This window comes from Coregonus clupeaformis, unplaced genomic scaffold (assembly GCF_020615455.1).
Source record: "Coregonus clupeaformis isolate EN_2021a unplaced genomic scaffold, ASM2061545v1 scaf0075, whole genome shotgun sequence".
NCBI classification, from domain to species: domain Eukaryota; kingdom Metazoa; phylum Chordata; class Actinopteri; order Salmoniformes; family Salmonidae; genus Coregonus; species Coregonus clupeaformis.
The window spans coordinates 752,415-768,144 of record NW_025533530.1 but is presented as its reverse complement, the minus strand read 5'-3'; the positions used below and the strand labels follow the sequence as shown (position 1 = coordinate 768,144).

At 44.6% G+C, this 15,730-nt stretch overlaps 1 protein-coding gene across 1 annotated transcript in view; it reads left to right on the top strand.

Moving 5' to 3' along the window:
- The window catches only part of myo10l3 (myosin X, like 3), a gene marked incomplete at its 5' end in the record, with an annotated part of 171,151 nt that overhangs the window by 131,698 nt on the left and 23,723 nt on the right, over nucleotides 1–15,730 (top strand). Inside the window, 5 exon segments of the mRNA XM_045213050.1 lie at nucleotides 5,361–5,408; nucleotides 5,410–5,435; nucleotides 5,437–5,483; nucleotides 11,236–11,533; nucleotides 15,062–15,269. Of these exon segments, the coding sequence (XP_045068985.1) occupies nucleotides 5,361–5,408; nucleotides 5,410–5,435; nucleotides 5,437–5,483; nucleotides 11,236–11,533; nucleotides 15,062–15,269 (627 nt within the window).

Genomic DNA, 15,730 nt, shown 5'->3' with positions numbered 1-15,730 from the left:
ACTAATCTGGGCCCAGCACAGTCACACTGTAGTGAAGTGAGGTACTAATCTGGGCCCAGCACAGTCACACTGTAGTGAAGTGAGGTACTAACCTGGGCCCAGCACAGTCACACTGTAGTGAAGTGAGGTACTAATCTGGGCCCAGCACAGTCACACTGTAGTGAAGTGAGGTACTAATCTGGGCCCAGCACAGTCACACTGTAGTGACGTGAGATACTAACCTGGGCAAGTATAGCCTCGAGGTTGGAGCATTGGGCCACAAGGTAACCCAACTCTGTCATACAGAGTGTTGACTTGAATATTGTCTCATGAGACCCAATGACAAGCCATGAGATGCTAGTCTGGTCCCAGATCTGTTTATGATTTCTTGCCAACTCGGAGGGGGGGGGGGGCAAGTATAGCCTCGAGGTTGGAGCGTTGGGCCACAAGGTGAAAACCTGTTGCTGTGCCCTTGAGCAAGGCGCTTAACCCACAATGGTGACCCTGGTCGTGATCCCGCTCTGATCCCGCTCCCTGTGGATGTCTCAGGGGGAGTTGGGATATTCAAAATACACATTTTCACTACACACTTGTACAAGTGTTTAACAGGACAAATATACAGTGCATTCGGAAAGTATTCAGACCCCTTGACTTTTTCCACATTTTGTTACGTTACAGCCTTATTCTAAAATTGATGAAATTAAATCAAATCCTCATCAATCTACACACAATACCCCATAATGACAAAGCGAAAACAGCTTTTTAGAAATGTTTGCAAATGTATTACAAATAAAAAACAGAAATACCTTATTTACATAAGTATTCAGACCCTTTGCTATGAGACTTGAAATTGAGCTCAGGTGCATCCTGTTTCCATTGATCATCCTTGAAATGTTTGTACGAATGCAATTGATTGGACATGATTTGGAAAGGCACACATATAAGGTCCCACAGTTGACAGAGCATGTCTGAGCAAAAACAAAGGAATTGTCCGTAGAGCTCAGAGACCGGATTGTGTCGAGGCACAGATATGGGGAAGGGTACAAAAACAATGTCTGCAGCATTGAAGGTCCCCAAGACCACAGTGGCCTCCATCATTCTTAAATGGAAGAAGTTTGGAACCACCAAGACTCGAGAGAGCGAGCCGCCCGCCCAAACTGAGCAATTGGGGGAAAAGGGCCTTGGTCAGGGAAGTGACCAAGAACCCAATGTTCACTCTGACAGAGCTCCAGAGTTCCTGTGTAGAGATGGGAGAACCTTCCAGAAGGACAACCATCTCTGCAGCACTCTCAGGACCTCAGACTGGGGCGAAGGTTCACCTTCCAACAGGACAACGACCCTAAGCACACAGCCAAGACAACGCAGGAGTGGCTTCGGAACAAGTCTCTGAATGTCCTTGAGTGGCCCAGCCAGAGCCTGGACTTGAACCCAATCGAACATCTCTGGAGAGACCTGAAAATAGCTGTGCAGCGACGCTCCCCATCCAACCTGACAGAGCTTGAGAGGATCTGCAGTGTAGAATAGGAGAAACTCCCCAAATACAGGTGTGCCAAGCTTGTAGCGTCATACCCAAGACTTGAGGCTGTAATCGCTGCCAAAGGTGCTCGTGAAGAGGGCACGACAAAACCTATTCCCCCTGAGGAGACTGAAAAGATTTGGCATGGGTCCTCAGATCCTCAAAATGTTCTACAGCTGCACCATCGAGAGCATCCTGACTGGTTGCATCACTGCCTGGTATAGCAACTGCTCGGCCTCTGACAGCAAGGCACTACAGAGGATAGTGCGTACGGCCCAGTACATCACTGGGGTCAAGCTTCCTGCCATCCAGGACCTCTATACCAGGCTGTGTCAGAGGAAGGCCCTAAAAATTGTCAAAGACTCCAGCCACCCTAGTCATAGACTATTCTCTCTGCAACCGCATGGCAAGCAGTACCGGAACGCCAAGTCTAGGTCCAAGAGGCTTCTAAACAGCTTCTACCCCTAAGACATAAGACTCCTGAACATCTAATCAAATGGCTACCCAGACTATTTGCATTGACAATAGGCAAGCAGCTTGGTGAGAAGGCAATAACTGTTGGCACAATTATTAGAAAATGGAAGAAGTTCAAGATGACAGTCAATCTCCCTCGGTCTGGGGCTCCATGCAAGATCTCACCTCGTGGGGCATCAATGATCATGAGGAAGGTGAGGGATCAGCCCAGAACTACACGGCAGGACCTGGTTAATGACCTGAAGAGAGCTGGGACCACAGTCTCAAAGAAAACCATTAGTAACACACTATGCCGTCATGGATTAAAATCCTACAGCCCACGCAAGGTCCCCCTGCTCAAGCCAGCGCATGTCCAGGCCCGTCTGAAGTTTGCCAATGACCATCTGGATGATCCAGAGGAGGAATGGGAGAAGGTCATGTGATCTGATGAGACAAAAATAGAGCTTTTTGGTCTAAACTCGCCGTGTTTGGAGGAAGAAGAAGGATGAGTACAACCCCAAGAACACCATCCCAACCGTGAAGCATGGAGGTGGAAACATCATTCTTTGGGGATGCTTTTCTGCAAAGGGGACAGGACGACTGCACCGTATTGAGGGGAGGATGGATGGGGCCATGTATCGCGAGATCTTGGCCAACAACCTCCTTCCCTCAGTAAGAGCATTGAAGATGGGTCGTGGCTGGGTCTCAAGGTCCTGGAGTGGCCTAGCCAGTCTCCAGACCTGAACCCAATAGAAAATCTTTGGAGGGAGTTGAAAGTCTGTATTGCCCAGCGACAGCCCCGAAACCTGAAGGATCTGGAGAAGGTCTGTATGGAGGAGTGGGCCAAAATCCCTGCTGCAGTGTGTGCAAACCTGGTCAAGACCTACAGGAAACGTATGATCTCTGTAATTGCAAACAAAGGTTTCTGTACCAAATATTAAGTTCTGCTTTTCTGATGTATCAAATACTTACAGTGGGGAAAAAAAGTATTTAGTCAGCCACCAATTGTGCAAGTTCTCCCACTTAAAAAAGATGAGAGAGGGCCTGTAATTTTCATCATAGGTACACGTCAACTATGACAGACAAAATGAGAAAAAAATCCAGAAAATCACATTGTAGGATTTTTAATGAATTTATTGGCATATGATGGTGGAAAATAAGTATTTGGTCAATAACAAAAGTTTCTCAATACTTTGTTATATACCCTTTGTTGGCAATGACACAGGTCAAACGTTTTCTGTAAGTCTTCACAAGGTTTTCACACACTGTTGCTGGTATTTTGGCCCATTCCTCCATGCAGATCTCCTCTAGAGCAGTGATGTTTTGGGGCTGTCAGCTGGGCAACACAGACTTTCAACTCCCTCCAAAGATTTTCTATGGGGTTGAGATCTGGAGACTGGCTAGGCCACTCCAGGACCTTGAAATGCTCTTACGAAGCCACTCCTTCGTTGCCCGGGCGGTGTGTTTGGGATCATTGTCATGCTGAAAGACCCAGCCACGTTTCATCTTCAATGCCCTTGCTGATGGAAGGAGGGTTTCACTCAAAATCTCACGATACATGGCCCCATTCATTCTTTCCTTTACACGGATCAGTCGTCCTGGTCCCTTTGCAGAAAAACAGCCACAAAGCATGATGTTTCCAACCCCATGCTTCACAGTAGGTATGGTGTTCTTTGGATGCAACTCAGCATTCTTTGTCCTCCAAACATGACGAGTTGAGTTTTTACCAAAAAGTTATATTTTGGTTTCATCTGACCATATGACATTCTCCCAATCCTCTTCTGGATCATCCAAATGCACTTCAGACGGGCCTGGACATGTACTGGCTTAAGCAGGGGGACATGTCTCGCACTGCAGGATTTGAGTCCCTGGCGGCGTAGTGTGTTACTGATGGTAGGCTTTGTTACTTTGGTCCCAGCTCTCTTCAGGTCATTCACTAGGTCCCCCGTGTGGTTCTGGGATTTTTGCTCACCGTTCTTGTGATCATTTTGACCCCACGGGGTGAGATCTTGCGTGGAGCCCCAGATCGAGGGAGATTATCAGTGGTCTTGTATGTCTTCCATTTCCTAATAATTGCTCCCACAGTTGATTTCTTCAAACCAAGCTGCTTACCTATTGCAGATTCAGTCTTCCCAGCCTGGTGCAGGTCTACAATTTTGTTTTGGTGTCCTTTGACAGCTCTTTGGTCTTGGCCATTGTGGAGTTTGGAGTGTGACTGTTTGAGGTTGTGGACAGGTGTCTTTTATACTGATAACAAGTTCAAACAGGTGCCATTAATACAGGTAACGAGTGGAGGACAGAGGAGCCTCTTAAAGAAGAAGTTACAGGTCTGTGAGAGCCAGAAATCTTGCTTGTTTGTAGGTGACCAAATACTTATTTTCCACCATAATTTGCAATAAATTCATTAAAAATCCTACAATGGGATTTTCTGGATTTTTTTCTCAATTTGTCTGTCATAGTTGACGTGTACCTATGATGAAAATTACAGGCCTCTCTCATCTTTTTAAGTGGGAGAACTTGCACAATTGGTGGCTGACTAAATACTTTTTTCCCCACTGTATGTCATGCAATAAAATGCAAATTAATTACTTAAAAATCATACAATGTGATTTTCTGGATTTTTGTTTTAGATTCCGTCTCTCACAGTTGAAGTGTACCTATGATAAAAATTACAGACCTCTACATGCTTTGTAAGTAGGAAAACCTGCAGAATCGGCATTGTATCAAATACTTGTTCTCCCCACTGTATGCATAGTCACTTTAATAACTCTACCTACATGTACATATTACCTCAATTACCTTGACTAACCTGTACCCCTGCACATTGACTCGGTACCGGTACCCCCTGTATATAGCCTCGCTATTGTTATTTTAACTGCTAATCTTTAATTATTTGTTACTGTATTAATATTTTATATTGTATTTTTTTTGGTATTCTTTCTTAAAACTGCATTGTTGGTTAAGGGCTTGTAAGTAAGCATTTCACTGTTGTATTTGGCGCATTTGACAAACATAATTTTATTTTATTTGATTCAACAAAGTACTGAGTAAAGGGTCTGAATAGTTAAGTAAATATGATATTTTATATTTTGTTAAAAATTTTCTGCTAGAAGTTTTTTTTTAAATGCTTTGTCATTATGGTGTATTGTGTAAAAAAAACAATTTTAATCAATTTTAGAATAAGGCTGTAACGTATGCACTGTAAGTACCCCCAAAGTATAATTAATTATGGTCCTAACCCCCATAGTGTTATTATTATGGTCCACAGGAGTTGTCAAGACAACTGACAGCTGCGTTCATGTTTGGATTTCAGACTGGTTCCACCAGGCTACAAACAGATTTTGGGACCAGGCTTACGAGATGCTAGTGTTGACCTCTCACCCTAGCCCCTGACCCTTGTGTATCCCCCCAGGAGAGCAGTCTGAACGTGGAGGCTGTGGAGCAGATGTATTGGAGGAACCCCTATCCTCAGATATACCCAGCACCCCTCCACTCCCCCTGCTGCCTCTACCTTACGGGGAGGTCAACATCCACCGTGAGTTATGACCGGACTTCTACTACAACCTCTTTAACCCTGCATGTATGGAAGCATTTAGCTGCCGAAACTCAATTGGAAATGCAAATAGACAAATTATAAATCAATATCATGTCTGCAATTCATTTTTCGTGACAAAATTCAAATTGAAACGCAAAAAAAAAAATTGTATTGCTAAGCGTATGCATAATGTCTGCCAATCTGAAAAAGAAATAGCAAAGTGTGTTTGATATTTCACGTCCATGGTACTATCCAGTACAACGCTGACACATTGAACAACTACATGTAAATGCTTAAACCACACAGAGTATGGAAAAGCATTGTCAATTGAGAATTCATTTTATTTTTGTCACAATTCATGCTATCTCAACAAGGAAATGAAATGGCAAACATGATAAATGATTTGTCATTTGAGACTGTCAAAATTCAAATGATCAATCAAAAATTCGATAAATCAATGCTTCAGTTTCCCCATTGCCTTTTCATTTTCGATGTGTTAGACCTGTCAATCAAACACGGAGGCGGGGTTTTGGTAACGTAAACCTGGGCTTGCTAGCTATGTTCAAGAAATACCGGTACTCTTCATTTCTTAAAGTATTTCTGGATCAGAGAGGAAGAGGTGAAGCTGGACTATACTGAACAAAAATATAAATGCAACATTCATTAGGCCCTAATCTATGGATTTCACATGACTGGGAATACAGATATGTATCTGTTGGTCACAGATATCTTTCGAAAAAAGGTAGGGGCGTGGATCAGAAAATCAGTCAGTATCTGGTGTAACCACCATTTGCCTCATGCAGCGAGACACATCTCCTTCACATTGAGTTAATCAGGCTGTTGATTATGGCCTGTGGAATGTTGTCCCACTCCTCTTCAATAGCTGTGCGAAGTTGCTGGATATTGGTGGGAACTGGAACACGCTGTCGTAAACGTCAATCCAGAGCATCCCAAACATGCTCAATGGGTGACATCAATGGGTCTGGTGAGTATGCAGGCCATGGAAGAACTGGGACATTTTCAGCTTCCAGGAATTGTGTACAGATCCTTGCGACATGGGGCTGTTCATTATCATGCTGAAACATGAGGTGATGGTGGCGGATGAATGGCACTACAATGGGCCTCAGGATCTCGTCACGGTATCTCTGTGCATTGAAATTGCTATCAATAAAATGCAATTTTGTTCGTTGTTCATAGCTTATGCCTGCCCATACCATAACCCCACCACCACCATGGGGCACTCTGTTCACAACGCTGACATCAGCAAACCGCTCACCCACACGACGCCATACACCTGGTCTGAGGTTGTGAGGCCGGTTGGACATCCTGCCAAATTCTCTAAAACAACGTTGGAGGCGGCTTATGGTAGAGAAATTAACATTAAATTCTCTGGCAACAGCTCTGGTGGACATTCCTGCAGTCAGCATGCCAATTGCACGCTCCCTCAAAACTTGAGACTTCTGTGGCATTGTGTTGTGTGACAAAGCACATTTTAGAGTGGCCTTTTATTGTCCCTTGCACAAGGTGCACTTGTGTAATGATCATGCTGTTTAATCAGTTTCTTGATATGCCACACCTGTCAGGTGGATGGATTATCTTGGCAAAGGAGATATGCTCACTAACATGGATGTAAACACATTTGTGCACAACATTGTAGAGTAAAAAGCTTTTATTCTGGGATCTTTTATTTCAGCTCATGAAACATGGGATCACCACTTTACATATTGCGTTGATATTTTTGTTCAGTATATATACTGAATACCTCAGATAGATAATCTGTTGTATGCTATGCTGGCTAGGACAGCCGGTGAGCAAGGAATTTGCGGGGGGAGAAATATCGTCATTGGTGTTGCTGCAAGCTACTAGCAATGATGGCTAGTATATGTAGCTAGCTAGCTAGGTTAATAATAATAATAATAATATGCCATTTAGCAGACGCTTTTATCCAAAGCGACTTACAGTCATGCGTGCATACATTTTATTTATTTTTAATTTTTTTGTGTATGGGTGGTCCCGGGGATCGAACCCACTACCTTGGCGTTACAAGCGCCGTGCTCTACCAGCGGAGCTACAGAGGACCACAGGTTCGATACGTTAGTATGCTAAGGATATGGTGAGGATATGGTGAGGATATGGTGAGGATATGGTGAGGATATGGTGAGGATGTGGTGAGGATATGGTGAGGATATGGTGAGAGGCAAGTCAACACATTTTAAGACATGAGTAGATGGACATAACCTACTACAATCATTCTGGTCTAACAAATAAAATATATATAGCTTTATTTTTTTAACACAGTGACTGTGTGTGAGAGAGCGAGATGAAGAATGAACCCTGGTTTGGCCGTTAGTCTTTGAGTTGGTCCTTGGTGGTACAGTATTTAGTTGTCATGGCACCGTCAGGGTATCCCCACAATAGAAGCACACCTGCGTACTTCAGTACTGTGAAACCATATTGTCTTGAGCAGTAAAGTTTTTCCTCGACTCAATAATGAATCAATAATCAATCAATGATAAAGCTGCGAGCCAAAGTAAGTAAGAGGGTAACTTTGCACGAGCCTTGCATGAGCCACCATGGCTCATAGGAGCAGGAGCCACAATGGCTCATAGGAGCAGGAGCCACCATGGCTCATAGGAGCAGGAGCCACCATGGCTCATAGGAGCAGGAGCCACCATGGCTCATAGGAGCAGGAGCCACAATGGCTCATAGGAGCAGGAGCCACCATGGCTCATAGGAGCAGGAGCCACCATGGCTCATGGGAGCAGGAGCCACCATGGCTCATAGGAGCAGGAGCCACCATGGCTCATAGGAGCAAGGAGCCACCATGGCTCATAGGGACAGGAGCCACAATGGCTCATAGGAGCAGGAGCCACCATGGCTCATAGGAGCAGGAGCCACCATGGCTCATAGGAGCAGGAGCCTATCTCCTGTTTCTGTAGTGTGAGGTAGCTTGATGTACACGTAAACCCCCTGGACAGGGCGCTAGGTCTATCGCAGGGCCTTAACCCCAATCTATCTCTATCTCAAACTCGCTTGAGTGCCAAGCAGAGACACATCGGGTCCCATTTTTACAGACTTTGGTATGACTCGGCCAAGGATCGAACTGTCCAACCTTCAAATCTCAGGGAGGACACTAACCACAAGGGCACTGAGTTGGTTATGCATGCCATAGGTATAACTATATCGCATATTAAGTCTTTAGGCAAGAAAGAGGAACACTGAACTAGACTAACCAATTGTACAAATCCATTGCTCTTTAATCCAAGAAGGGGAGTAGGCAAGTGCAGACAATTGGCAGAGGGGTGGATCAGGGCATCAAGTAATATTTCAGCCATGTTGGTGCCCCTCCAGCCCTGGCTTCCTCTGGGAGAGCATCCTTACCTGTCTGAAGGTGGGCAGCTTGGTCAGCAGCATCTGGAAGCCAGGAGGGGGCAGCTTGGTCAGCAGCATCTGGAAGACAGGAGGGGTCAGCAGCATTTGGAAGCCAGGAGGGGGCAGCAGCATCTGGAAGACAGGAGGGGGCAGCAGCATCTGGAAGACAGGAGGGGGCAGCAGCATCTGGAAGCCAGGAGGGGGCAGCAGCATCTGGAAGACAGGAGGGGGCAGCAGCATCTGGAAGCCAGGAGGGGGCAGCAGCATCTGGAAGACAGGAGGGGGCAGCAGCATCTGGAAGCCAGGAGGGGGTAGTGTCCGCTAGAGGTGCTGCTGGGGATGTCCACACACAGCAGTGCTGTTGGTCAGCTGAACCACTGCCTTCTCATCGTTTCCTGAGGGTTGGAACACATAGATTAGTTGAAAGGCACACTGTCAGGTCTAGAGCAAATGAACTGATATAGAAAAGGTTTTTCTTTCAAATATAATTTTTGTAGCCTACAAATCAGACAACAGGAACTCATAAGAATTAGACTAATTCCAGTCCCTATCATAGATCGTCTGCCCCCTTACAGAGTCTCTGGTACTGTCCCCTGTGGGCTATAATAGGACATCTACAGTGCATTTGGAAAGTATTCAGACCCCTTGACTCTTTTCCCCATTTTGTTACGTTACAGCCTAATTCTATTTTATTTTTTTAATCCTCATCAATCTACACACAATACCCCATAATGACAAAGCGAAAACAGGTTTTTAGAAATGTTTGCTAATTTATAAAAATAAAAAAGCTCAAATATACACTACTGTTCAAAAGTTTGGGGTCACTTAGAAATGTCCTTGTTTTTCGAAAGAAAAGCAATTTTTTTGTCCATTAAAATAACATCAAATTATCAGAAATACAGTGTAGACATTGTTCATGTTGTAAATGGCTATTGTAGCTGGAAACGGCAGATTTTTAATGGAATATCTACATAGGCGTACAGAGGCCCATTATCAGCAACCATCAGTCCTGTATTCCAATGGCACGTTGTGTTTGCTAATCCACGTTTATCATTTTAAAAGGCTAATTGATCATTAGAAAACCCTTTTGCAATTATGTTAGCACAGCTGAAAACTGTTGTGCTGATTAAAGAAGCAATAAAACTGGCCTTCTTGAGCCTAGTTGAGTATCTGGAGCATCAGCAGTTGTGGGTTCGATTACAGGATCAAACTGGCCAGAAACAAATAACTTTCTTCTGAAACTCGTCAGTCTATATTTGTTCTGAGAAATGAAGGCTATTCCATGCGAGAAATTGCCAAGAAACTGAAGATCTCGTACAACGCTGTTTACTACTCCTTTCACAGAACAGCGCAAACTGGCTCTAACCAGAATAGAAAGAGGAGTTGGAGGCCCCGGTGCACAACTGAGCAAGAGGACAAATACATTAGAGTGTCTAGTTTGAGAAACAGGCACCTCACAGGTCCTCAACTGGCAGCTTCATTAAATAGTACCCGCAAAACACCAGTCTAGGCAGAGTTGCAAAGAAAAAGCCATATCAGACTGGCCAATAAAAATAAAAGATTAAGATTTGCAGTCTGAGATATGGCTTTTTCTTTGCAACTCTGGCAGACATTATGCATACTCAATGCAATCATTTATTTTTGCGTTTCAATTTGAATTTTGTCACAAAAAATGAATTTTAAACATGATATTGATTTATCATTTGACCATTTGCATTTCCAATGGAGTTTCGGCAGCTACATGCTTCCATATGCAAGGACTTCTACTACAACCTCTTTGTATTTGTATTTGTGCTAATTATGGATTCCCAAGGCAGCAGCTACTCTTCCTGGGGTTTATTATGGATCCCCATTAGTTCCTGCCAAGGCAGCAGCTACTCTTCCTGGGGTTTATTACGGATCCCCATTAGTTCCTGCCAAGGCAGCAGCTACTCTTCCTGGGGTTTATTACGGATCCCCATTAGTTCCTGCCAAGGCAGCAGCTACTCTTCCTGGGGTTTATTATGGATCCCCATTAGTTCCTGCCAAGGCAGCAGCTACTCTTCCTGGGGTCCAGCAACAATTAAGGCAGTAATATACATTATAATACAAATGTTAAACATTAAAATACATTTTACAACAGATTTCACAAGACGTTGTGTGCCCTCAGGCCACTGCTCTACTACAACACACCATCCAGGTGTACGTGTGTGTATAGTGTCTATGTTAAGTGTGTTTGTATGTGTGTGTGTGACTCTTCAAGGAATTATACTACAACCTCTTTAACCCTGCAAGGACTTTTACTACAACCTCTTTAACCCTGCAAGGAATTATACTACAACCTCTTTAACCCTGCAAGGACTTTTACTACAATCTCTTTAACCCCTCCCTCTCTCCACAGTCCAAAAGGAGAAGGGCTATGCCAGCCTGCAGGACGAGGCAGTGAAGATCTTCAACTCTCTGCAGGAGATGGAGGCTGTGTCCGACCCGGTGCCGATCATCCAGGGCATCCTCCAGACCTGCCAGGACCTGCGCCTGCTCAGAGACGAGGTCTACTGCCAGCTCATCAAGCAGACCAATCACGTGACTCAGCCCAACAGCTCGGCCAATCGCGCACACTGGCACCTCCTCACCTGTATGAGCTGTACCTTCCTGCCCAGCCGGGGCATCCTGCGCTACCTCAAGTTCCACCTCAAAAGGTACTTATTTACCTCCAGTTTCACCTTAAAGGGTACTGTATTTACCTCCAGTTCCACCTTAAAGGGTACTGTATTTACCTCCAGTTCCACCTTAAAGGGTACTGTATTTATCTCCAGTTCCACCTTAAAGGGTACTGTATTTACCTCCAGTTCCACCTTAAAGGGTACTTATTTACCTCCAGTTCCACCTTAAAGGGTACTGTATTTACCTCCAGTTCCACCTTAAAGGGTACTGTATTTACCTCCAGTTCCACCTTAAAGGGTACTGTATTTACCTCCAGTTCCACCTTAAAGGGTACTGTATTTACCTCCAGTTCCACCTTAAAGGGTACTGTATTTACCTCCAGTTCCACCTTAAAGGGTACTGTATTTGCCTACCCTTACCACCTGGGGGCAGCCCGACAGGAAGTCCAGGATCCAGTTGCAGAGGGAGGTGTTTAGTCCCAGGGTCCTTAGCTTAGTGATGAGCTTTGAGGGCACTATGGTGTTGAACGCTGAGCTGTAGTCAATGAATAGCATTCTCACAAAGGTGTTCCTTTTGTCCAGGTGTGAAAGGGCAGTGTGGAGCGCAATAGAGATTGCATCATCTGTGGATCTGTTGGGGCGGTATGCAAATTGGAGTGGGTCTAGGGCAGGGTTCTTCAATTCCGGTCCTGGAGGGCCAAAACACCTCTGTTTTTCATCCTCTCCTTCTAATCAGGGGCTAATTCAGACCTGGGACACCAGGTGAGTGCAATTATCTACCAGGTAGAAATAAAAAACAGAAGTGTTTCGGCCCTCCAGGACCGGAATTGAAGAACCCTGGTCTAGGGTTTCTGGGATAATGGTGTTGATGTGAGCCATGACCAGCCTTTCAAAGCACTTCATGGCTACAGACGTCAGTGCTACGGGTCGGTAGTCATTTAGGCAGGTTATCTTAGTGTCCTTGGGTACGGGGACTATGGTGGTCTGCTTGAAACATGTTGGTATTACAGACTCAGTCAGGGACATGTTGAAAATGTCAGTGAAGACACAGCACATGCTCGGAGTACACGTCCTGGTAATCCGTCTGGCGCTGCGGCCTTGTGAATGTTGACCTGCTTAAAAGCCTTACTCACATCGGCTACGGAGAGTGTGATCACATAGTCATCCGGAACAGCTGGTGCGCTCATGCATGCTTCAGTGTTGCTTGCCTCGAAGCGAGCATAGAAGTGATTTAGCTCGTCTGGTAGGCTTGTGTCACTGGGCAGCTCACGGCTGTGCTTCCCTTTGTAGTCTGTAATAGTTTTCAAGCCCTGCCACATCCAAAGAGTGTCAGAGCCGGTGTAGTATGATTCAATCTTAGTCCTGTATTGACTCTTTGCCTGTTTGATGGTTCGTCGGAGGGCATAGCGGGATTTCTTATAAGCGTCCGGGTTAGAGTCCCGCTCCTTGAAAGCGGCAGCTCTACCCTTTAGCTCAGTGCGGATGTTGCCTGTAATCCATGGCTTCTGCTTGGGGTATGTACGTACGGTCACTGTGGGGACAATGTCATCGATGCACTTATTGATGAAGCCAGTAATTGATGTGGTGTACTCCTCAATGCTGTCTGAAGAATCCCGGAACATGTTCCAGTCTGTGCTAGCAAAACAGTCCTGTAGCTTAGCATCTGCGTCATCTGACCACTTTTTTATTAACGAGTCACTGGTGCTTCCTGCTTTAGTTTTTGCTTATAAGCAGGAATCAGGAGGATAGAGTTATGGTCAGATTTGCCAAATGGAGGGCGAGGGAGAGCTTTGTATGCGTCTCTGTGTGTGGAGTAAAGGTGGTCTAGAGTTTTTTTCTCTGGTTGCACATTTAACATGCTGGTAGAAATTAGGTAGAACGGATTTAAGTTTGCCTGCATTAAAGTCCCCGGCCACTAGGAGCGCTGCCTCTGGATGAGCGTTTTCCTGTTTAGTTATGGCCTTATACAGCTCATTGAGTGCAATCTTAATGCCAGCATTGGTTTGTGGTGGTAAATAGACAGCTATGAAAAATATAGATTAAAACTCTCTTGGTAAATAGTGTGGTCTACAGCTTATCATAAGATACTCTGCCTCAGGCGAGCAAAACCTCGAGACTTCCTTAGTATTTGATTTTGTGCACCAGCTGTTGTTTACAAATATACACAGACCGCCACCCCTTGTCTTATCGAAGTCAGCTGTTCTATCCTGCCGATGTAGCGTATAGCCTGCTAGCTGTATGTTATCCATGTCATCGTTCAGCACGACTCGGTGAAACATAAGACATTACCGTTTTTAATGTCCCGTTGGTAGGATAACCGTAATCTTAGGTCATCTAATTTATTTTCAAATGATTGAACGAAGGTTGGCTAATAGGATTGATGGAAGAGGCAGTTTACTACAAGGCACCCCGACCTATGTCCACGATTTCTCCTGCGAATGACGGGGATTTGGGCCTTGTCGGGTGTCTGTAGGATATCCTTCGCGTCCGACTCGTTGAAGAAAAAATATTCTTCCAATACGAGGTGAGTAATCGCTGTCCTGATATCCAGAAGCTCTTTTTGGTTATAAGAGGCGGTAGCAGAAACATTATGTACAGAATAAATTACAAATAAAGCGAAAAAACACACATAATAGTACAATTGGTTAGAGGGCTGTAAAACGGCAGCCATCTTCTCCGGCGCCACCTTCCCTGTCCTATTGTATCAAGCCAATTAAACATAAATTAAATCTATATAAACAAGCACTTAAGATCCTGGACAGGAAATCACATCATTACCGTCACGGTAATATTCTTGCAGTACATTCTGTTCAATTTGGACAACTTTGTTTTTCTCAGATGTCTGTCTAGTTTATAAGGTTATCAACAATGTTGCAGCCCCACCTCTGAAAGATTTGGTCATATTAAGCTCGGAACAAAACAGCAGAGTCACCCGGACCTCCACAAGAGGAGACTGTCATTCCTAAAAGAAGGAACAGTCAGCATTCTCCACCTCAGGCATCAGGAAATGGAATTCCCTCCCCTGGACCTTAAGAAGCACTAGTGACTTTAAATCCTGCTCCATGGAGGTCAAAGCGTGGATCAAGGCGCATCAAGCCTGCTCACATTAACTAATTGTTAATGCACTCAATTCTCAGTGTGTTTTATGTATTATGATGTGTCCTGTATTTATTGTATTATTAGTTGTATTTTATGATTCCTGTATTTGCTTTAATCTGTTATATCTATACTACTGTATGAGTGATGTGAATTTAGCTATGTTTATCTATTTAGTTAGGGACTGCAGATGAAAATTAGCTGTGTTTAGCTAACTCTGGTGGAAACATATTTCACTGTCTGAAATTTGTTTTTAAATTGCACAAGGTCCCTTTAATTAAATTACCACCACCACTACTATAGCTTTGAGCCACAAACAGAATATGTCCCCTCCCTATAGCTTCTAGTAAAAATAGACTTATTTTCTGTGATTGATTGGATGAGTAAACTGGACAGGATGACATCAGTAACGTTGATTTCCTCATCCTCTACACACTCGGTAACCCTCTGTCTGTCTGTTGTCTCCAGGGTGAAGGAGCAGTTTCCTGGAACAGAGGTGGACATGTTTGCCCATTTCATAGGTGAGTCTCTGAAGAGGACCAAGGTCAGGGAGTATGTTCCGTCTCAGGAGGAGATCGTAGCCTTACTGACCAGGCAGGAAATGGCTACTACGGTCTACTGCCACGGAGGAGGATCCTGCAAGATCTCCATCAACTCACACACCACCGCCGGAGAGGTACGTGTTACGTTAAGATCGGTGGTGTGGTTCTCAAGAGGTCAAGGTTCGTTAAACCAGCTAATAAAACATAGTCAGAAGAGGGAGCTAACAATTTGAGATTGCCAATCATCTTGCCCAGAAGTGGCCATTTCTTCATTATAACACCATATCTGACAATGTAACCCCCACCAACGTAATCAAAATCCTCCTCTGGACGTATCTCAGCAAAAAGAGGGTAGAGGGAAACGTCTTTACTCTGTTCAGCAATCAGCTGCATCTGAGACATCAAAGTGTCAACTGTAGGGACCCTACCAGCTGCTTAACAGCATCGCCACTCTGCAGAGACACCAACCCATACACATCTGCTTAACAGCATCGCCACTCTGCAGAGACACCAACCCATACACATCTGCTTAACAGCATCACTCTGCAGAGACACCAACCCATACACATCTACTTAACAGCATCGCCACTCTGCA